The 24,035-nt window shown below is 44.0% G+C and overlaps 2 protein-coding genes across 5 annotated transcripts in view; both read right to left on the reverse strand.

Moving 5' to 3' along the window:
- LOC144891290 (uncharacterized) overlaps positions 1 to 24,035 on the reverse strand; it is a 981,422-nt gene that overhangs the window by 925,196 nt on the left and 32,191 nt on the right. The gene's annotated exons all lie outside the window — the stretch shown is intronic.
- SMC4 (structural maintenance of chromosomes 4) overlaps positions 1 to 24,035 on the reverse strand; it is a 138,324-nt gene that overhangs the window by 93,140 nt on the left and 21,149 nt on the right. For all 4 annotated transcript variants that reach the window (XM_068127361.2, XM_068127329.2, XM_068127342.2 and 1 more), the window contains exons 9-12: positions 19,464 to 19,614; positions 11,098 to 11,262; positions 2,494 to 2,727; positions 2,138 to 2,323 (exon numbers count right to left, since the gene is read on the reverse strand). In XM_068127361.2, the coding sequence (XP_067983462.2) occupies positions 2,138 to 2,323; positions 2,494 to 2,727; positions 11,098 to 11,262; positions 19,464 to 19,614 (736 nt within the window). The remainder of the gene's footprint in view (positions 1 to 2,137; positions 2,324 to 2,493; positions 2,728 to 11,097; positions 11,263 to 19,463; positions 19,615 to 24,035) is intronic.

Genomic DNA, 24,035 nt, shown 5'->3' on the forward strand with positions numbered 1-24,035 from the left:
TGTCTGTGTGACATAAACAAACCTCTCCGCCAAATTTCGTCTCAATCCGTTCACAACTTTTTTAGATATCTTGTTCAGACAGATAGACAGACAAACAAGCAGACAGGAGTGAAAACATAACCTCCGTCCTCCTTTGGTGGCGGAGGTAAATATACAAATAGCCTTAACGGCGTCTCACTTTTTAGGCTCAGACACAGCTTCGTCATCATCCAGAATACTCTTGGTCACGACTATTCCTGATAATAGAGGTTTTACTGTACATGTACCAGCTCCCCAGCTCCCCAATTCCTTCTTACAGCATGATTTTACTGTCATCCCACCCCCACCCCCCAATAATCACTTTCAGCAGAGGGTGGAGGAACCTCCTCCACACCCCGTGTCTCTTCTTGCATCCCTTTTGTCTTTTCACCCTACATCTCGGCTCATCCGCTCTAAAAATCGGTAAATACAGAGACATGCAGGAGTGTTTCAGGTATTCAATTCGGTTTTTGTTTAATCCCAGCAGTACGAGTCAGATATTTACCAGAAGCTGTTCAATCAATACCTCTGGGATCTGTTTGCCTTATTCTTTTCCATTTTCTATGAAAAATGAACTCTTCTGAATGAAACAATCCAACAAATGGGGGTAAATACAAGATCTGCCTTCACCATTCCTCCACAATTTTTCCCTTTGTGCAATATTTTTCATTAAAGTAATTTAAAAGAACAAATCTTTTGTTTATACCAACGAGCTAAAAGCAAGTGTCTTCGCTAATTTGACTATGCTGATTTTGAATCTGAAATCAGAATTGACTCAACATGTAAGGATATTTCGTTACAGAAAAATTGTAAATCTAATGTCACGCATTTCGAGTGTTTTTTTCAAAGATAAAATGATATTATAAAATTACATTTTAATATTATATTTCAGATTGATATGAATCTAAACAAGCATGTCTGAACAGTGCAGACTGCTTTTGCTATGTATGTGGCAAGTATACATCTCGTACCCAATGGAAACACAAATCCAATCGTCTCAAGGTCGCATACAAGCACCACTTCGGTTGCAAGGTGGGTTACCAAGACGAAACATGGGCACCACTCATATGTTGCATTGTTTGTACCCAAAGACTGACACAATGGTTTAATGGGACAACAAACAAATTTTTATTGGCCACAAATTTGGGATTTATTGTCCGATCCAGTCTTCCAGTCAAAGCTGAACCCACTGGAGCTGGCTGCATGGGAGGCTTTCAAACTGGTCGTCCACAACTTCCTTGGGAACTAGAGAACAGCCCACTTTGCCAAGTTGGTTCAAGATATAATATAAGAAAGGCCTTTGAAGAAATAGGTTGCTGTATGTCGCTGAAGTTGCATTTTCCTCATTCACACTTGGAGTTCTTCCCAGTCAATCTTGGTGCTGTGACCAATGAGCATAGTGAGAGGTGCCACCAAGATATCAGCACAATGGAGACGTGATATCAGGGGCGTTTCAACCCCAACATGTTGAGGGGCTGCTGCTGGTTTCTTTAGAGACAAACCACTGCTAGTCACAAGCACAAAAGCAAGTGTTTAAAGCATTTCTAAACAGTTAATGTATACTTTATAATTTAAACAATGTGTTCATGTTGTTCAATGTGCTCGAGTTTATGGTTAACAATTACTGTACATTATACAATGTGTGTATGCAACAACAACAACAACAACAACAACAACAACAACAGGCATTTTAAGGCCATATTCCCTGCTAGAGCAGGGGTTAGCCTTGCGGTCCCCATGACAGTCCCCATGACTATTTATTTTATTAGATCCACCATACTTTTCACAGACCATTGCTGCTGCTGAAGCAATTTCTTGGCAATGGTTATACTGGGTGGTTTGCCATTGCCTTCCCAGCGATATTTGTCTGTGCTCTATCCTTGTAAATGCTGAGTGCCAGGCAAGGAAGCAGCACGTACTATTTAAAAATATATTTACGATGACTAGGCCGGGGTTCGAACCACCAACCTCCCAGACTCAGAGTGGACACTAACCATTACATCACCGAGTCTGGTATAGGAACTATTAGGAATACTATTTATTACTCTATTATACTAGTATTACTGTTATTGTCTCATCTCACCATATTGCAATATTGAGAATACTATTATTGTCTCACCAGGCGCCCATAAATGCCCGGAAGGGCACCACATTGTTTTTGCTCCATAAGGCTGCGCAGAACACGACCCTGTGAGCGAGACGCTGCCAGAGCACTGCGAAGTTCTTCAACCCGCTGGCGTGTTGCACGGACGCCTTTACGCAGCTCCTCTTCTTTCCCATTCAACACCAACAGCTTGGCCTCCATCTACAACAATGCACATAGTATCTTACAAACAAAGCTCACAGTCAAAAAAAGATTGCTGCATTTTGCTCAGGAGCAAACAGCTACCTGGCATTGATTGCATTTACAATACAACCAGCAGGGACTTGCTAACAAATACATCAGGTGATCCACAGTTTCATACGCATTCATACCTCTTTGAGCTCCTTCTCGCCACGGGGTAATTCTTTTTCTAAGCGATTGACAGTGGTATGGTTTTCAGCCAGCGAAGTGAAGGCTGTGCTCTGTGCTTCCTTTGCGGCCTTCAGCTGGCTTTGTGCCGCCTCATACTTGCTATTCTGCAGTTGAAGTTCAGCCTCAGCAACCTCAAGCCGTGAGCGGGCCTCGTTGGCAATCCGACTCAACCCAAGTAGCTCCCGTTGTTTTTTCTGCTCACGCCATGGCAACGAATAGGGGGAGGTCATAGGCATTGTACTTACAATGAATTCATGCTTATTATTATTGCTGTTGCAATAATATTATTATTATTATTGAGCCCTGGTGTTGGGCTAGCGGCTAGGGTGCCAGCTTAGGATCCTAGGATCCTGGGTTCGAATCCCGGTCGATCGCTGAATTAACGCCAGGGGGGTTGACTCAGCCTGTCATCCTTCCGAGGTCGGCAAATTGAGTACCAGTTCACTGGTAATTCCCTGTTTGTCGTAAAAAGGCAACAAAAAGGGTTGGCGGCAGGAAGGGCATCCGGCCGTAAAACATTGCTTCAAAAAGGGGACCAAAAAACAACAACAACCACGGTCCCCGAAAAAGGCTAACCCCCGCTTGCGGGGAAAAATGGCCTCTAAAGGTGTTTTTTTTTTTTTTATTTATTATTATTGCTGTTGCCTGTTGCTGGTGTCATTAATATCCAGTTCTAAGGCTTGAGCTAAGTCTTTACCAATTTGCTTTGTATGACAGCAACTCTTCCATATAAATCATTAGCACAAGCTCATGTGTTTTTTTTTTTTAACCACCTCCAGTAAAACGAGGCACCTACAATTTCACTGCCCGCCTCTGATCTGGATCCCTCTGCTCTCAGCCATACTATCCTGCCCAACTGCTCAAGGACAGATGTGATTTTCCAGTAACCCTTCGTGGTTAAACTTCCAAAATCCAGGCTTTCGCCTTCCTTCCGTTTATGAAAATGCATTCCAGAGACCGTTCAATTGCACTCTTCCCTCCAAAATTTCAAGCAAGTGGTGCACCTCTGTATAATGTCACCTCCCAACCTTACCAGTGATCATTTCGCCCCACATTAATCCGAACCAACCCAACATTCTTACATACAAATTAATGTGTTTATCTCCTCTCTCTCTTCCTGGTCATTCTTCTTGTTTGTTGTATCCAACTGTGTCCCCCAATGTCAACACATTTTACCCTCCATCTCACCTCTACTATGAGCGCAGATTTTGCATACAGATATCTACTCCCAAAAACCTGTTCAAAAAGAACAAGTTCCTTTGGTTTTGACCGATATCAATTGAAGAAAAACTGCTTGGTCAAAATGGCAGGTTTAACTTCCCTTTTGCCAAACTCTGACAAAACTCTTCTTCTTCTTCCTCATTTCCCTATGGGGTGAGGCTGAATGGTACCAAGTTGCTGCTGCCCCACCTTTTGTACAATATTTCCACTGACCTCTATTTTGGCAACCATTATAAATGCATTCTCCTGGGTCCTAGTACCTAGAAAACTGTTGTTGCCAATTGTTCTATCGACTTTTAGTGACCTGGACCTGAGGTAGAAGTTTCTGGATCATGAAAAAATGAAGGGAGAACCAAATACTTCTGCTGCCACCAAGATAGGAAGACAAGAGACTAATTTCAAGCTCTGCATAAAATGCCAACATTCAGACAGCAGAAGACTTGTAGCAGAACCATCGTTAGACGTTTATTCTAAATTTCTGACCTTCGTTCACAAACTCTGATGGGATGGTAACTTTCCAGAGATCAGCCGCAGACTGGATTAAGTGACAGATATCAAACTGAGAGCCAATAAGGCTTCATGGCACCATACTTGCTGCAAAGAGACATGTCATAGTGGTCATCTCAAACGTGCCAGGGTGGGCTACAAGAAGATATGTCAGCAGAGAGAGAGAGCCAAAAAATTTCAGAAACAACGTGGTCGCCCCTCCATACAAATTACCCTAAGTGTCCAAGCATCCTCTGAGCCTGGTCTAAGTGGCACTCCTTTCACACGTTTATTGACAGCTCCCTTCAAGAAGATGTGCTTCTTCTGCCAGGAGGACAATGCTGGCCAATATATTCATGAGGCGTTTACCTTCAGTGCAGGCAAGCAGCTTTGAAATGCAGTGGTTGTGAACAACAATGGAACATAGAAAGTTCACCTCAGCACAACCAATAGTGCAGATGATACTAGTTGCCATTGATATGAAGTATCACCTGGCATGCTGAGTGAAGCCTGTTCAGCATGGACCAAAGAGGCAGGAAGGACACTGCACAGTCTCATTCAGCAGAAAAAAACAAATGTTGGCATCATTGCATCAGACATTGAGTTTATCGGCCTTGTGAGAAGTCTCCCCAAGGATGGCCCAGTCAGCATGGCAGAGCTGCGCACAACCTAAAGAGTATTCTGCAGAAAATGGGGTCTAGTCTGCAGTGTGAACGTGGCATGAAGAAGAAAGTTATCCTGTACAAAGATGACATCATTTCATGAAGCCCAAATGCCGGAACGTGTTTTCTCCACAGCCTTGCAAGAGGTAATGACACAGAACACTAGAAGGGATATCTGCCAGCTGTTTAAGAGTGCCCCCATCCTGCGAAAAGCCATTGAAGATCGAAAAGCCACTGCGAAAAGCCACAAAACACCCATGGGAGTTTTATGGAACTCTGAATGCCAATGATGCCAAAAGACGTGTACCCAACACTTTGTATTCTTTCATCAGATGGGTAATGCAGGGACCAACCCAGTCTCCAGACTGAAGTACATTCAGCCACTATTCAACAAGATGTTCTCGGCATCAGCCAAAACATTATGTACTCCTACAAGTCGACGTTTCAGGTCACGTACCAACCAAGACATATGGATGCACCATTCCAACATTGATTAGAATGGCCGAAGCTACGGCCATTGGCATTGCAGTGTACCATTCTCCCAAAAGTAAAAAGCTTTAAGAATTCCTGCATGGTTTGGTCTGCCTGTAGACTACAGTTGGATAATGAGGTTGGAGGCAACTGGCAAGCTCAGAGGCCACCTTAGCAAGGGAAGCATACATGCCATCAACCATGCATAAGGGAGCATTCATCTCCTTTGTAGTGGACAACGGAGACTTCACCTAAGCCACAACAGATGGGGAATGGACACTCCATGCCACTGGCACTGCACTTTATTTATCAACAGTGTAAACAGGCTGGACACAGTCAGGAAAACACATGCAAACCGAGGCTACATGGCAAGTTCAGAGACCACTCTCTGAAGAGTCTGACAAAGTTCCCACCTTTAGTACGTTCAAGAACGGGTCGGCCGAAAATGTTCTCAACGACTGTATGGCTGCTTTCACACATCATTGAGCACACATATAAAGTTGATGACATGCAACACATGGACATCACACCTATGGAAGAGCTAGAAGACAAACTGCTCTCTGATGCACCTCAGCATGCCAACAGTGATGATTCAGCAGTCCACGATGACACAAACAGCAACTCCACCTGGCAGCAAGGCCACACGGTACACGGGTACAGCCTCCATACCTGGACTGCCTACAACTCACTCTTACCAACTGAAAAACCTGTAACAGAAGTTGATGCCCTTCCTTTGGTAGTAGCACCTGCCCATGAATGGCAAACGCTGTTGACAGTCTTAAAGCAGATACAGAAGATCAACTGCATGGGCACAGTGTTAATCATGAACATGGCTCCATATGAGCATGCCAAGCAGCTCAATACGAGTACGGATGACTGCAAGGAGAAATGGGTGCTGAGACTGGGTGAGATGCACAGCTTGATGGCTGCACTGAGGACAGCTGGCTATGCTATTGAAGACAGCAGCCTGGATAAAGCTTGGAGTGAGGCGGACATCAATGGTCCCATCACGACAAGACATATCCTTGAGGTAAAACGCCTCAAGAGGGCCTTTGAAGCACACATCACCATGCTCCAAGCCCTATCTGACCACTCTGTAGAATAATTATTTGTGGAGCTACCCTACCTCAGGGGCCCATGTGTCAATTCGGTAGAACATGTTGCCAAAAGCTGTGCTCATCATAACCGAGTGGAAATGATCAGGGAGCAAGAGAACATGTTAGCTACCAATTAGCCCAACAAAGTTCTGGAGACCATGGCACAGTTTGATGAGATGAAGGAAGCTAGAACTCCACCCTTCAATTTTGTGCAGCATTACATGCTGATGGTGCTATTGATAGATCATTTATTCATGCAACCTGTGACGACCTGTGGGAGAGCTTCATCTAGCTTCTGTCGATGAGCTGTGCCAGTATTTATTTGCCCATGACAAACAGAAGTATGCAAACCTTGTGCCACTGTACCATGGAGAGATGTTTGCCTCCAGACCAGTGATCCAGATATACATCAAGAGTTCATGGCTGGAAAATTCATAGTCAACAAGAACCAGTAACCTTGCTGTGCAGTTGGTGTGGATCACGCGATTGAACACATCACTTGAATCATGAAGGTCATGGTAGATCTTGTGGGAATGGCCCAGAATGCCAGTGCTCAAGAGAGATTCTTCCTGACAGCTGTTACACTCGTGGGGTGGATTGTTTAATGATGGTACACTCATGGGGCTGGGCTTGCAATGACGAGAAGCTGTGATCGTTGGGGGTGTACCTTATGTGAAATTCCGGGCCAGCTGCAAAACCAGATTTGCTCTTTTCTTTCTTCCTCCCCTATCGACTTTATTTTTATTCTTTTGTTAAAAGAAAAACAAATATCTTCCTTATCGACTTTCTCCCTCCCACCGGAGCTCTACATAATTGAATAGAGAAAGAACCTTTGGGAAGAAAGAAAGAAGAGGAGAAGGAGGAGGAAGAAGAGTGCGTCGGATCAGTGGAGAAAGGCGAAAACCGAATGCAGCACGTACGGTCCAAGTTTTGATGAGAAACTCGGCCTGTGTGAGCTTTTTGAGGATTTTTGATTAATCTCTGAGGGCTGCCTGTTGGAGGGACAGTCAGTGCAGGAGAGATTTGGGTGGAGGAGGCTTTTCTCAGTGCACGTGGGATCGATCGTGAGGAAGTGGGAGAGGGAGCCAGAAGCTTGTGCTCCTCATCAAGTTTCGTCTGAGCCGGCCGGAGGCAACGTGCGGCTTCATGGTCTTGCAGGAACTGCTCTGGGCAAGTCGTTCGTGGAGTTTGAAGACACCCACTGAGAAAGAGAAGAGTGGAGGGGAGGCTCCACCCTCGGGACACGTGGCTGGGGCGAGGCAGCCAGGACGCCATCTGAAACAGGCCTGAATTCCCCTCCCCTCCCAGTTGTATTTTACCTTTTATTTCCTTTATATCCTGGCAAATATTTCTTTGTTATTTTGCTATTCTCTCCCTCCCCTTTGGGATTAGCTAGGGATACCGGGTGGGTCGTTTAATTGTCTTGTCCGTTTTGTCTTGGCGCCTGTCTGTCCTTTAATTACTTGATCTTTGCCGCTGCATATCAGCGGGATTTCTTTTCCTTATGATTTATCTTTTCCTTGGTGTTGCACCCTGTGTTTTTTTTATTGATTTTGAGTAAAGTATTTGCATTTAATCCCCTGTTTTGAATTTGCATTGCATTTCTGAATTGGCATACTGTGTTGAAGATTGGGGTTTGGGGGGTGTAAAATTGCGTCAGCATTTGGATGGTAGCTTCGCTCGGTCACTTCTGATTGCTCATACGGCGCGACCCGCCCACGGGAAACGTATCGTCTCCCGAGCACATCGATTAGGATCTCCGGAGCAATAGGCAGTATCCCGAGCCCTTCACACAAGGGCCAGGTCGTAACACAGCACCAGAACTTGGTAGGCTTGCAGAAGCACACCAGATGGCTGGGTTTCCAACAACAGAAGGCCGAGTTTCCAACAACAGATAGAATGAAGATATCTTCAGGTTTAACCGACATGTGAGGTCGGTGACGGAGAGAACATCATGAGTTGGCAACAGCTGTGTGGTCTAGGCAGGAGGAAAACATTCCTTCAGCTGAAGAATGTAATCAGATTATCCACAATCCCCAGTTGACATACAAGAGGGGAGACCGAATGAATATCGTCAACAAAGTTGTCATGCGACTGCAAGTGCAGAAAGACGTGTGGAACCAAGTTGAGATTGGCAGAAGTACACTGGATATGTTGAAGCGCACATCACAAATGACATGGTCGGTGTCTTGGCCAGAATGACAAAGGTTTGACTCATGATATGGAAGAGTGCAGGAGCAGTGAAGCATAAGCTGGCTGACCAGATAGTAGAACTGAACGATGACCGGACACTGTTTGCACGCATGCTGATGGTTGCCCGTTCCCGACCATAAATCGATGTGAAGAAAGCCATTGGCCAACATGAGTTCACCTCACTAACATTGGCCCTGTTTGCAATGACTGGTGAGCGTCTACCATGGACACACAAAAAACAGCTAATGGCCATACTTGAGGAGCTACCCAAGGAAACTAACTGCCACTGAAGATGGTTAGCGAGCGGCCAGACAATGCCACAACTGATGACGTTCCACTGCCATCCAAGAAGGTGCCTGTCATAGATGGCATGGCTGTGGTACAGGCAATGATGAAAACAGCAGAGATTAAGACTTGTACTGACTGGGCTGACCACTTCACCACCACAATGGACAGCAAGACCAAAGACTGTGATGAGGCGTATGTGGTATTTCAATGCAACAATGTCTCTACTTCAGTAAAGGAGGCCACACGGGGAAAACGCCAGTGGCAAGCCAGCCACTGCATGCCATGTGGAGAATGGCACACCAACAGGGAAGGTATCTGCCAAACAGTTTCTGTCCAAAACCAGCACCAAGAAAGAGCTGAATGTATACCTCGCTCATAAAGTCCTCTACCATTCTGAGAAGCAGTCAAAGACCTTCATTATTAACTCAAGTCAGGATGACTTCTCGAACCATGTACATGTACAACACCTTTGAAGCTCATAAGAGGCCAGCCAATACCAGGATGATCCTACACAGCCTGGATACTGTTCGAAGAGGAGCCACAGAACTGTACATCCAGTCACCTGACACCGATGTGCTTGTCCTTAAATTCCGCCAATACTACCAGCTCTGCAAGGATACCTACTTTGTCACTGGCACGGGGGATAAGAAATGGGGAATCCTGCTGGCATCAATAGACCTCAGTGCCACCAAAAACGATTACATTGATATCCAAGAAAAATGGATGAGCATTCATTGGACTCTGAACCTGCTCTCTTTCGGGATTGGACTCCGAAACTGCTCCCTCTATCGGGACTGGCCTCCGAACCTGCTCCCTCTTTCGGGACTGGCCTCCGAACCTGCTCCCTCTTTCGGGACTGGCCTCCGAACCTGCTCCCTCCTTTCGGGACTTGCCTCTGAACCTGCTCCCTCCTTTCGGGACTTGCCTCTGAACCTGCTCCCTCCTTTCGGGACTTGCCTCCGAACCTGCTCCCTCCTTTCGGGACTGGCCTCCGAACCTACTCCCTCCTTTTGGGACCGGCCTCCGAACCTGCTCCCTCCTTTCGGGACCGGCCTCCGCACGAGCTCCGTTTCGGGGCTGGTCTACGCACCAGCGTCCTTTTGGGACTGGCCTATGCTCCAGCTCCCTCTTGGGACTGGCCAACGAACCACCTTGCTTCAGTTTGTTTCTCAATAAATTGGATTAAAAGTCAAAATACTGTCTGACTTAATGCGGGGTATTTTCCCCAAAGAAGGGTGTTGCATTATGAAGTATGCTGTCCAGGGGAAAGAAATTGAAAAGTGAAAGTATGACAAACTAGTGAGGTACCCGTGCTAAGCACGGGTGGGAGGCCAGAAGCAAACAGGCAATGCAGATACGGCGAATGCGAAAGCATGAAACCAATAAATTCCACATTCCTGTAGCACCTTCAGTCGCACGTCAGACATGGACAGCAAGTTCGTGAAGGACTTTGATGAAAAACGTACCCGTTCGCAAAAAAACGGGTACGTTCACGTATAGAAACATCGATTGTGAGTGCGTGGCAAATCTGCATATGGCGACCCGCGAATTTCACGTTTAGAAAGTAGAAACCATCACGGCATTTCTTCATTCACTTGAACTCGATATCTTTTTTTCATTCCAAACTGCATAATTCCAATCACAAATTAAATAGCATTAATATTTAAAAAAATAAACTTTTAACAACATTCATGACATAAACAAATATTTAAATCCTGATGTGAAGTTCCATACGGTTGGGTGGCGGTTCCACTTCCGCATTCGCGGCAGGTTCATAATTCTCATCAAAATCTAAACAGTATTTGTAGAATTTCAATAAAAGCCACATCACTGTTCATAATCGGTAAATATTATTCCATTGTGTTTGGAAAAACTGGAAAAACAATATAGCCTATTTTACTCCAGGGGGTCCCAGGATTGCCCACCCAAAATATCGTTGCGATCGGTTAGGCCGTTTTTGCGGTACCTGGGAATGGACGGACGGACAGACATTTGGTGAATTATAGTAAGATGTAGTTTTTACTTTCACCCCCTTTCCACTCTCTCCCGCAAATCAAATAATTGCTGTAAAATACAAAAACTGTAAGATAACTGAAAGTCAAAGTCCTCCTATAGCACTGCAGCCAAAGATTACAGCTTTCTTTACCTCCTTCTCAGCATGCAACTCTCGGGTATCCTCTTGACAGCTGGCCATCAACGTTTTGAGCTCAGCCTCAACCTTGCTTCGTTGCTCTTCCAACACAGCCTTGCGCCGCGTTGCCACTTCAATTTCCTCTTCAAGCTTCTTTGGCATTCCTTGCAGATCTTCAACCTAAATGGGGAAAAAATGTTCAGGTGAGATTAGGGGGAAAATTTTGCTTTTTAATTTCCTTGCTATGCCAACATGCCTGGCGATAGAAAACAAACTCACAATATAAACGTATGTGTCTTACCAAAAATGTTTTATTTCATGAGTGAATGGTAATTTTTCGTTGTATAACAATTTTACAAGTAATATAATCTTGTAAAGCAATACTGCACAAGATTTATGTTTTGCACATTCTCGTTATTGCATCATTATTTTATTGGGTAATAATTAATTTATTTGGTGAAGGGCATTATCGCAAGCTTAAATCCAAAAATGTTTACTGAGCAAATGTCACGAAGGAACTCAAGTGAAAGAAACAAGGAATATATACAACAGGAGGCAGTAGGGAAATCTGTGCAGATATATGTGGATAAATTTAAGGCACCAAGTCATTAAACTACAACGTCACTAAAAATTTGAAGTCACTAGTGTCATTCAGATGCCAGTAATAATATATAGGCAATAGTAGACTTTTAAAAAAGTTTCCTGGGGAGAAGCCACAAGTAAAATAATCAACAAAATTTGCAGGGATGAACAAGAAATAAGTTACAAGCAATTGATGTCATTCTGAAAACACTAAGGTAGTGGCTCAACTATGCTCACTCAAAAGCACGTCATAGCAAAGTATCTCTGATGGACAAACAGACTATAGGTTGGCAATTATATCGGTAATAACTAGCAGGGAAAACCGTCCCTTTGTTTGGGCAGTTTATAGGCAATTAGTATAGTATTAATACGTCATTGTGGTACGATTTATTATCTTCAACGATAAAAGTTCTTCTTGGCCATGGGAAATAAGATCGTCGGTTCTGAAATAATACACCGCTTTAATAATGAATATTATTTATTGTTGGCCTATACGTTCTGTGTCGTTGGAAGACCCATGAAATGCTTTCGATATGATTTTAACAATCGCTTTGTTTGTGTTTCACACTGAATGAAAAACGTAAAGGTAGAGCATGGCGATTGTGATATATGACAGGTTCGACCTGAACAGCATATAAATTAAAATGGCGGTCGGTGGAGTCAGCCGCCGTACGCCGTAATGACATCATAGACGTAATGACATAGCGTGACGGACGGACACAAAACTGCCGCTACTTTCATATATAGACAATAGGAACAAAAATAAGAATAAAATAAGATTTTTGTATTTGATTATTTATAAACTATGATGGGTCATTTGGCATTATGTCACATGATTCCAGTACAAGAGAAACTGCAGCAGGGAAGAATGATTCCCTTCACAAAATAATTAAGGAGGATTCCAATGCAGTTTTCACAGAGTGGTCTGAAACATTTCAGAATGCTATGGCAGTATTCACACTAAGACCATAACATCAAGATCAGCATGGCACGATTCCAAGCATTCTGGTATTCCAGGAAGTGTGGTAGGTATATCAAGGTGAACCCATTCCCACCCCTAAACAAAAAGAAAAAAGAAGAAAAAAAAAGTCCCACACACAATTGGTGCCAATGGGAGTAAAGCAACAGTACATGAAAGTGCTAATAAGGGACTTTCAAAATGACGTATGAATGCTAAGTGTGCGTTTTCAGTGAATAATTTTGCTCGTGTGGGCACTTTTAACCTGCTGTTGCTCGGGTGAAATCCAAGTCAAATCGTCTTTTTAACATTTAAATTAAAGAGTGGCAATTTTAAAATAGTTAACCATATTTGTTGTGTTCCTGGGTGCAAATCAGACTCATGCAAATGTAGGAAAGTTTAAAGTTCCTACCGTTGAGGATGAGAGAAACCGAGGTTCATGGAATCGAGGACTGCATCAAATACAACTACTTTGATGGGCCGTGCGCAGGAGCTTTGGTAAGGCAGATGGCCGCGCAAGTGGCACCAGAATTGTCTGGGAAGCGGCCTGGCCTTCGGGATTGTTGAGTTTTGCGAACCCCATCATGCTGAGAATGAAAACCTGAGCTTGGCGACTCCCTTTTTGCCATGCTCTGCCTGCATGGGACGGAGCTTCGTGGCATCCAGGACCACACTGATTACAATGTCAGCTTTGTTTGCAACGAGAACCGAACCGGGGGCGGCAGCATTGGTGGGGCAGGAGGGAGCCCATAGTTGCACTGATCGACATATATTTGGGTCGACCTGGCTTTGCATTGCGGCTTGCTGGGTGTTGCCAACTCTATCTCATCAGAGAGGGATGAGACTAAGGAAGAATGAGACCGAGATGGCCGAGATTGAGAGGGAAGAGGCTGAGATCGGATGTACCAGGGGGCACTTTGGTGATGGTGGAGGGGGGCGGGGGGGGGGGGGGGAAATAGCATGGATAAGGAGATGGCTTGGTCCATGAGTCGTGTTTCCTTACTGGGGTGAAGATGGATGCATCATGACCAGGGAAGGCTCCGTTTAGTCTTAGAGATTCACGAGTGGATATGATAATTGGTTGTGGCGGCCCACATATACAAATCGTGAATTACACATACGAATGCACGATTGTGATTTATGCGCATAGTAAACATGACATATTATACTGGATATTCTATATTATATACACACATATTGTACGTGACATATTATACTGGATTTTATATACACACATATTATACATGGCATGCACTGTATATGAAATGAGACATACTTGTGCTTGTATTATAATGCACACTCCGCTACTCTGACACAATTATATATTTATGTGTGAAGAGGAATTTCAGAAAGATGGGGATGGTTGGAGAGTGGAGTGAGTTGGCTGAGGACTGAGGAGGAGTATTGTGGTCAAGGTAGGGCAGGAGCTTGGTGCCAGCAAACCTCATCCGTTATAAAGGGAAGAGGACAACAACAAATATTTAATAAATATTACACGTGCACGCACATCCACACAAGCCACTACATCTCATGATTACTGTGGCCATTGGCAACTCAAGGTGGGCCATTATGATGTTTGTTTCTTCCCCTCCACTGCCAAACTCTGGAACTCTTTACCTTCCGATATCTTTCCAAACACTTATGTTCTTCCCCTTTTCAAAAAGCAGATTTTCTGCTTTCTCAAAAACTTCGACTATTCTCTCCTTCTTCACTTTTTTATCAATGCAGCTGTCACTGTCTCCATGACGATGGGTGGGGTTATGTTAATTAGTTAGGGATTAATGGTAAATTCCCTGTATGTAAATCACCTCTGTACTTTTCCCCTTGTTCCTTATGACACACACCACACCAGCCATGCATGCTACACCTAAAATAAATATTAAATAAAATGACCGGAACAGGACATTGAACAACAACACTGGCGCCGCCACCTGCCACACCACAGCATCAAGCAGGCAGGTCCGTGAGGCCACGCCCCAAAGAGCAGTGATTGGTCCGGTACCATAGAGCGAGTGAGATGGCACTCATTGATAGGAGCGTGCACGCACGTCATCAGATGACAAAAGAACACTGCAAACAAAAGAATGGTGTCCCCGACATTTTCTCTGGTGTTGGGGCCATCTTTGCGAACGGCCGCAGATACAGCTCTCGGCATCTGGATTTCATCACGAACAGTGTCCCGACACTTTGTTTTCGTGGTCCCTGGCTTTCATCAATTTGAGCGCCTGCTTTGTCCTTTCCTTGGCTCGTCGGTGCTGGCTGTGCGCGTCTGGGTGCTGTGTGGAGCAGACGGCGAGTGGACGGGCGTGGCCTGCTCGCTTCGTGCTCGGCGGCTAGAGGAGCGAACTGCGCGCCAATGCCTGTCCCCGCGAACAGACTTCGCACCAGGGCTTGCGTTTCCTGCGTAAGGACGTGGGACCTTCGACGGCCCAGGACGCCAGGCGGAGTGCAGGAAAATGCACCTCACAAACACTACACATTATTTTCACCATTATTTTCCCCCTTGTGTGGTATACGGGTCCGTATGGAGGGTCCCTCGATTAGGAATTTTAATTTACCGTGCATTTTTTTGGTACCGGCATTTCTTTCAATAAAGCCGGTATTTGTACATTTTAATTCCGTGTTGGTTTGCATCGATTAACAGGGTCGAAGACGTCCGGTGGAGTCTGTACAAGTAAGAGCTTCGCTGCCCTCTCCCGTGCGTATAAAGAAGGTTCGCCATTGTTGACTGAACGCCTCGGAGTGTAAAGCTCGTTCGGCTATCCATCCCCATGGGCGTTCACCCCGGGAATGCGCCAAATAGTTTCAGGAGTGTAGGATTCGGACTCGGTGTCCAAGAGTTGGCGGGTCGACACCGGCTGGGTGCAAATTGCACTCAGCATTTGGAATCCATTTTTTTAACGATCGTCTTTCCCTAGTCAAGAGGGAGGTAATCATTGTACCGGCATGTGCAAATTTTATCGTCGATTGGTGTCGGGAAGAGCGCAAGACACTACGTCTCTAAATTTAAATGTTCTTTTTGTCTGAGGAAAAATGCGCGTGAGCAGGAACTGCTTTGTCACCGCGGATGGCGAACGCGAGTGAGAGGGCCAAACAGATGGAGGGTCACGGAGAGCACGGAAGCGGGCCGGGAGTAGGTGGTTTTGAAAATAGGAGTGGAGCCTCCTACAATCCTGAGCGATCGAGCCAGGACACGGGTCCGATGACTTTCCGGGCCATATTAAATTTATTAAGGGGAATGAGTGACGAAATGAAGGGAATGAGTGAAGATATGAATGAATGAAGAAACAATTGAATAACAACAGTGGACGATTGGAGGCCTGTAGTAAACGATTGGAGGTCTGTAGTAAATGATTGGAGGCCTGTAGTAAATGATTGGAGGCCTGTAGTGAACAATTGGATACCGGGACTGAAGAAATAAAAGCCCAAAGAGAACAAAATAATGAACTCTGGGCACAGAAGAGGGAAAACTCAAATTTAAATTGGAAATGTTTGTTCAATGAGGACCAGGAAGGTTGTCGGGCTTGTGTGGATGCCGGAATGCAACAACAGGGAGAGGAATTGGGATTTGTGCATCACCAGGACGGTGGTTTGGAGCAACAGGGGGTAAAAATATTGGAGATCCGTGTAACGGAACCGGACCGGGTGTGTATAGATAAAGTCCTGTTGGGGCCAGAATTGATTGGGGATGAGAGTAAAGATTTGACACAGCGGCTGGAGACCTTGGAGAGTATCAACGAGAAATAGATTGTTCAGGTCCAACAGAGTCTCGGGGATGAGGCGAGTCGGTCCATCGAATGTCCACAGGATAAGATTAAAGTGACCGAGGGGACACTCACCACAAACCACGATTGCGTACAAGAGGCTCCGGAATTGCATACCCATTTGGGGGGAGAGGGGGGTGTTTTGGCTCCGAGCTGGATTCGGACATGGAAGAGTCGGGAGATAAAGCCTTGAAAAAACTGGTCCCCATAGTGAATTTGGAACAGCTGCAGGGAGGGGCAGAAACACCCGTAGAAGGGGTTGTTACCTTCAGCCACGGTTGTTGAGCACACGAGGCCAAAATTTTCAAAATGAATTTTTTTTTTTTTTTTGAAATGGGAATTTGATGTGGAGCAGCCATGGAGGGAATTGGTCCCCAGGCTGCGGAATTTAGACCAGGAGAGGTCATTGGGGTGGGCCTCGTGTAAAAATTGCCCCTTTCAAAATTGGGGTATGCCAGCCAGCTGGGGGTCCGACCATGGGTGTCATGGTACGACATGGGTCCCACAGGGGGTCTGGTGAAGTGTGGCGTCCCTTGTCCATCCAGGTGCCGCCCGAGCGAGTGTCTCGGCCCGACAAGGTCGCCAGACATTGGCGGGGGTTGAGACCTCCAGGGGTCCGAGGTGGTTTCTCACAGGCACCTGGTAAAGGGTATCAGGAAGACCACTAGGGGGAGGTGTTGTGGGTCACGCATTGGTGGCGGCACCACAGACGGCCAACAAGGGCCTGATGTGGTGACTGCCCGGGCATGCGGCCTGACAGCCTCTCCATGAGACTCTGGGACAGCCAGCATGTGATGCCCTGCCATGCTGTGCTGGTCTATGGACACAGGTCGAGCCACATGGACAGGAATGATTATAGCCCACCGGAAAACCATTGGGGCATCGGTGGAACGTGATGATGCGAGCGTGATCTTCCACAGATGATCTGTTGTGATTTGTAGACTCTCTGCTTGGGAAGAGAGCCATGGGATTGAATCGGGAATTTAGAACGAGCCGAGCACATGGGGCCATGCTCGGCTGGCAAGTTTATGGAGAAGCACCCTTCTTTGGTGAAAAGTGAATTGTGGAAAAATTGGCACCAGTAATCTGAGGGTCAGATGCAAATTTAAGGGTGAATTTTGTGAGGCCAGGTGGACACTGAAAGCAGTGGCACCATTATTGATCCAGGTGTGTCAGACCAAAGTGTTCGAGGCTGGGACAAAAATGGATAGAGCAGCAGGACACAGCCTTCAACTGGCTGCGGGGGCGACAGCGCCAATATTTGGGACGCGGAGTTGTGGGGATGTAGGTGGGTAGTCTGGAGGTCAACGTAGTGTTATGGGTGTCCGAGGTGTGCGGACCGTGTCTTCTGGAATGAGTCTCCTGGTGAAACATGGCTGTCGGCTAGTCCTTGGGCATGGTCAAGTGTGGGTGGGCACTGGGGGCTGCATGTGGGTGAACTGGGGGATGTGAGAGGTGCAGGGGACATGATGTGGATGCCACGCATTGCGCCCGTGCTCCACAGGTCCGAGGCTTTGGGAATGGCGGAGTTGGCAGCAGGTGCTCACCACATGGGCCAGCTGGGGCTACTGGAGCTGTGTTCCTCACAGGGGGCCGAAGGATGGATGATGGGTCGCACCCCTGTGGACACTCATGGGCCATGTTGGCGTTTCGGCTGCTCAACTTACCTGATGGCCTATACAGTAGAGGGGTGGAGCAGTCGTACTGTCGTAGCCAAGGTTAACAAGCCAACCAGAGCTGTCTCCCTTGACATATCACATGCTTTCGATAAGGTCTGGCAAACCCCTCCCCTCACCAAACTCTCCTCCTATGGTATCCATGGAAATCTCCACGCATGGCTTGCGGACTTCCTCTCTGGTCGTATTCAACGTATGGCCCTGAATGGGTTTCTCTCATCTCCCCTTCCTGTTCAGGCAGGAGTTCCCCAAGGCAGTGTTCTGGGCCCTGTCCTTTTTCTGGACTTCATCAATGATCTCTCCGACTCTCTGGAAAATCTTCTCCATCTCTTTGCTGATGACTCCACTCTCTGCCGCTCCATTCCTCATCCCTCACTTCGGAAGTCTGCAGCCTCCTCACTCTCTGCAGACCTGGACGAAATCACAGAGTGGTCAAACAAGTGCAACATGTCTTTCAATCCTGACAAATCTCACACTCTTACTATGTCTCTCCGAAAAGACTGACTGGACAACCCTCCCATCTACTTTCTCAACAATCCTCTCCATGAAGTTCTGGCACTCAAGCTTTTGGGTCTCACTATCTGCCATGATCTTTCCTGGGAAAACCACATTTCCAAGCTGGCCTCCTAAGCTAGTCGCCGACTGGGCATCCTCCGTCGTGCGAAGTCTTTCCTTGGCACACCTGAGCTCCTCACCACATACAAGGCTTTCATCCGCAGCTAAATGGACTACTGCTCTCCCCTCTGGGCTGGTGCTCCTGCCTCACACCTAGCTCGGCTTCACGCTGTTGAAACCAAAGCTTTCAGAATCATTGGAATCTCCCACGATGAAGCTGATTGTGAGGGCCTTTCACTCACTCACCGCAGACAGGTAAGGTGGTCTTTCTGTCTTCTACCGACTCCTCTCTGGTATAGCCACCCCCCCCCCCCCCCCCTACAGCTCTATCTGTGCTCTGTCCCCCAAATATTCCTACAGGTCACACAAGATCTGCCAGCAACCCTCTTCTGGTGAAATTGCCTAAATCAAGACTCTGCTCACCTTCACGCTTTCATTCCTCTTTACTCCCGCCTCTGGAACAAACTCCCTCACTCTCTTCAATCCCCCTGGTTTTATCTGACTATAACTTTGGTTACCATTTTCGATTCATGCAACATTGTACATTAGCAAAGTTTTGCATCGATAATAGTTTGTGTCAGGAGTTATGGGTTTTTGGATATTTTTGAATATGCAGCAGCAGCAGCATCATATCAGAAATGTGCACCAGTAAACAAGATGACAACATATACATAAAAATTAGACAGTACTGCTATAGACCAGTCCACTGGTGCGTTCTATAATCCCCCTAGTGATTGTCATTGAAATAAGAAGATTACATCACAAATGATCAGACCATTTACACACCTTCTCCTTCTCCTTCTGCAGTTGCTTTTGAAGTTTCTTGTTCTTGCTTTTCAAGTTCTTAAGAGCTTCTCGAAGCTTCACATCCTCTACATCGCAGCGTCCAAATTCGTCCTTTTTCTCTTTTAGGGTGGTTTCTATCTTCTCCAACTTTCTATGCACAAACCAATGCAAATCATAGATAAAAAATCATCACTGACAAAAGGCTCTTAACATAATTACCTGCCACTTTAGCCCCTGAGAAGTGAACAGGGCTATCCCACATCCAGTACCAAATTGAGTCAAGTACACTAAAGTAGTATTCAAAGGTAAGCATGTGATGGCTGTCAAATCAATCATTAAGACCTTTGGTGTTGATGGCAGTTCCGCAATTCCATTGAGACTCAGTTAATATAGCCATTGTTTGTCCATCACTTTTTTTTATTTTTAAACCGATACTGGAAACATTAACTTTGAATACCTTTTATCAAGAGTTGATTGTATTGTGTGAAGTAGCAAGCTTAACTTCTCAGGGGCTAATGTCTCCATACTCATACATCTGTCATTATATTTCACTGCATAGCTTTTCATCTCAACTTGTTACAGAAAGACTGCATGTTTACTCTAAGTTGGTCTGCATGTAATCAATGAATATTCATTTAGCCATCTTTCTATATTAGCTATTCACATGACACACATTAACAAATTAGACAGTAAACATGATCCCTTGACAAATTGTTGTTGGTTTTTTTTAACCACACCATTGTAAAATCAACCTAAATAAAAATCAATGGTTCCTGTGATCTTTTTCAGATTTCTGAAGGATTTCAGGTTAATTTGTTCAAGACACAATATACAACAATTTAGTGAGTAGTTGCTGTCATGACTCTTGTTCAAAAGATTACCTCAGCAATCAAAATAGAAAACATTAAACACGAGTAATTTTATTATTACATTTTCAGGTTGTCGCATTTGTCAACTTTATGCATTAACTCCCACTTAACTTTCACCAGGTGAAGAGGCTGCGGAATGGTTAGACCACAGCTGTGATTGGACAAGTATGATTGGTGATGTTAGTCTGCCTAGACTGACTTTCTCTCTCCACCAGACGAAAGATATCAATATGACAATTTCTAGTCGGTGAGGCACAATTTTAAACGGACTTTTATTTTTACATGGAAACTAAATAATTTGGTAAATATTTATTCAAATTTTGCACCATTATTTACTGATTTTATTGCTATATTTGTTGTAGAATAACAGTTTATTTATATTAGGTAATTAATTAATTTTGGATGCAGCTTATGGCTGCTGGTTGCATCAATGCTAGGAGCGTGGCTGTGCCACCGATGCAGTAACCCCTGTAGGATAGGGCAGGAATTTTGAATTTGTTCATGGTGCTAGCGATAGCTCACCTACTCTTTGCATGAACACACAATGGGATTAACACGCAGAAACAAATGTCGGCAGATGGGACGCCCGTTTAACGTGCATCCGAGGGATAGCACACACATTGATGAATCGCCCTGCCTGTGTAACGCCAGAATGAGTTTATAGCTGGGCCGAGATTAGAACCAAGGCGAGACTGCTTACAGGCGAGTACGCGTACTCGGCCATACTGCCAGCCAATATTAGGTGATATATATATATATTATAGTCATAAAAGGCCCAATTAAAATCATTTTTATGGAACTTCATCCAGTCAATCCTTTTGGTTTCTATTACATCTGCATCATTTCAGTCAATCACTTGGTCCCGCACAACATAACCACGGGATCGAGTAGTGTTATACTGCATGTGGAAAGGAAGCATCTCAAGACTGCTTGTTTCATTTTGCCTTATCTCAACCCATAGCATCTGTGTTGGCAATGGCACCCAATAGCTTAAGATAGATCCTGGGATCAAAGTTGTTTTGTAGGTGCATCAGTACAAGCAATGTTCAATTTCTAGGTGCACCACTAAAATCTTATGTGGACTCGAAAAAAATGTCGAAGTGCATGAATTAAAAAATATTTGAGGTGAATTAAGTTGGTCTGCAAAGGAGAATATTTGTTTTATTTATCATACAAACAAAGAAAACAAATGCTTTGCTTTAGGTCTTGATTTAAAATAAAATTGCCCAGTGTTATGGAGGTCAAGAATTGCCAAAAAATGTGTAATATAGACTGACAGCTCCTATTGCAAAATATACCAACCTTAGCACAAGGAACGTAATCAATTTCTCCTGAGATATTCGCTTTCACCCACAAATTCTCAGTGGTAATTAATAACAGAGAATGAATCAGCCCTTACATCTGGGTATTTTACCCACGAGTGGAAATCAGGAGGTGCAATATAACATGGCTATAAATGGGGCAAAACAGTTTTTTTTGCTGAATGCCTCTATTCGTGTTGGAAGATAATGTGTTAGGAACATTATCTTCTAACAAACACCCAAATCGGAACCAATAAACAAGAGTAGTTTTATTTTTACATTTTCAGGTGGTTTCATTTGTCAACTTTGTGCATCAACTCCCATGTTAACTTTAACCATGTGAAGAGGCTGTGGAATGGCCGAATGCTTAATCCACAGCTGTGGTTGGATAACTATGACTGGTGACACGAGTCTGCATAGACTGATTTTCTCTCCACCGCACAAAATATATCGTAACGACAATTTATAGTCGCACAATGTTAAATATGCTCATGCGCATATGCTCATGCTCATGCGCAACCATGTATACATTTTTTAAGCACACCGCCAAAGATTTAGGAACACACAGGTTAGTCCCGAGCTAGGAGCCCTGAGATCTCCTCCTAATCTCTGGTAAATACATTCCACCAGCTAGTCACACGTTTGTCCAAATAAAACAAAGAATTGAATCAGACCAATTTACACAGTTAAACGAATGCAGACGACACATTCACATGAAAATGAAACTGGTGCGGTCATTTGAATGGCAGGTAAAAACCTAAATTTTGAGGGAAGAATGCTGTAAAGGTGAGTACAGCAACTGTTGACATAGGAGCACAATTATTACTCTATCCATGTGAATGAAAAACAAATCATACTACAGGATGTCCACAAAGTCACGCATCATAGGCAAAACATTTATTTGTAAGGTTGGCTACATCAGTTGTTCGAAATGTGTTCCACCAATCTCAAAACATGTTTTTAAACGGAAAAGCATGTTTCTCTCAATGTTCAACATATCAGGGCTAATTGATAAATAAAAAAAAATACATTAAAAAAATTAATACATCAGCTAAATCAAATAATTTCCTATGATGTGCAGCTTAATGGCCACCCTGTATATTATATACAAGGTGAAACAGAAAGGACTAGATATGTTTTAAATGCTGTAACTTTGTCACATTAATAATGAACGTTTTTTTAAATGGAAACGTTTTTCGATAATTTGTGTTAAAATAAAAAATTGTTCTATTGTTTTCTTTCTACACAATATTAAGCCAGTTTTATGCCATTCTGATGTCAAACAAAAAAGTTACAACATAGTAAAATATATCATCCTTTCATGTTCAGGATAGGGATCCCAATTCTCTCTATGTAAATATCTATGTCAATATGTAGCAGTGCACCACCTGATCGAAGCCTTTGTTACAAGTCATAAATCATAAAAGTGGGGGAATTAACCCATCTGTAAAGACAGGTTCTTAGCTAAATGTAATAATAATAAAAAATGAACAAGCAAATATAAAGTGACAACAGTAGTGAATGGATGCACAAACAACAACTTGTACTCCTGACAGGAATAAGCTTGATGACATTTGTAATAGTTTGACATGCAACTTTGCACAGCATCTATCCTCTTTCGCTTACAGATGTACATCAAAAGATTACCAAAAGCTTATCGGTGGTAAGCAGCTAAAATGGAATAAAAATTACACAAACATGTTATTGCTTCACTGAAAACTTGTGATAAAATGCACAACCATGTAAAACAATTTTTTGCCAAAACCAAACATTACTTTGAACCAGATTCATTCTTATTTTCTTTTTTTAACGAAGAACAATTGATTAATTAAAGTGTTTCAGAAGCTCCCTATAACCACCGTAATAGCACATTTTACACTTGGATACATATTTTAATGATACATCCAATTAATGAAATACATTATATTTTTTAAAATAGATATTAAAATTGACTTGTTGAAATGTGAAATTTATCAAATTTCACAATCTGAATTTTTCACATGTATACATACTATGGCCTACAAATGTACTCACCCACGCCAAAGTTTTCACATTTTGATGCTATCTAAGCTCATTTCAGAATGCTTTCAAATCTATACATAGGCTTCACAAACTACTCCAAATTAATAAACCTAAAAAATGCAGATAAAAGGTGTACAAGTTAGATTAACAGAGAAATTCAGATGATTCTCAGTTACCAATGTCTCCAAACCCTTTCCCAATTAATCCTAAATCACTTAAGGAGCAAATTATTTGTTTGAAAGGTTACAAATAAGTGTAATAGGTTTCACCAGTATGTAATCAGTGGTTTAATTTAAAAATTAAGCTCCCCCACTTATCCAAGGAGTTGTAAGGTCCAACTTACTTTGACAACCAACAAGACAAACATGATGACCAAGGAG

Source organism: Myxine glutinosa, chromosome 1 (assembly GCF_964187855.1).
Source record: "Myxine glutinosa chromosome 1, kmMyxGlut1.1, whole genome shotgun sequence".
In the NCBI taxonomy this organism is placed as follows: domain Eukaryota; kingdom Metazoa; phylum Chordata; class Myxini; order Myxiniformes; family Myxinidae; genus Myxine; species Myxine glutinosa.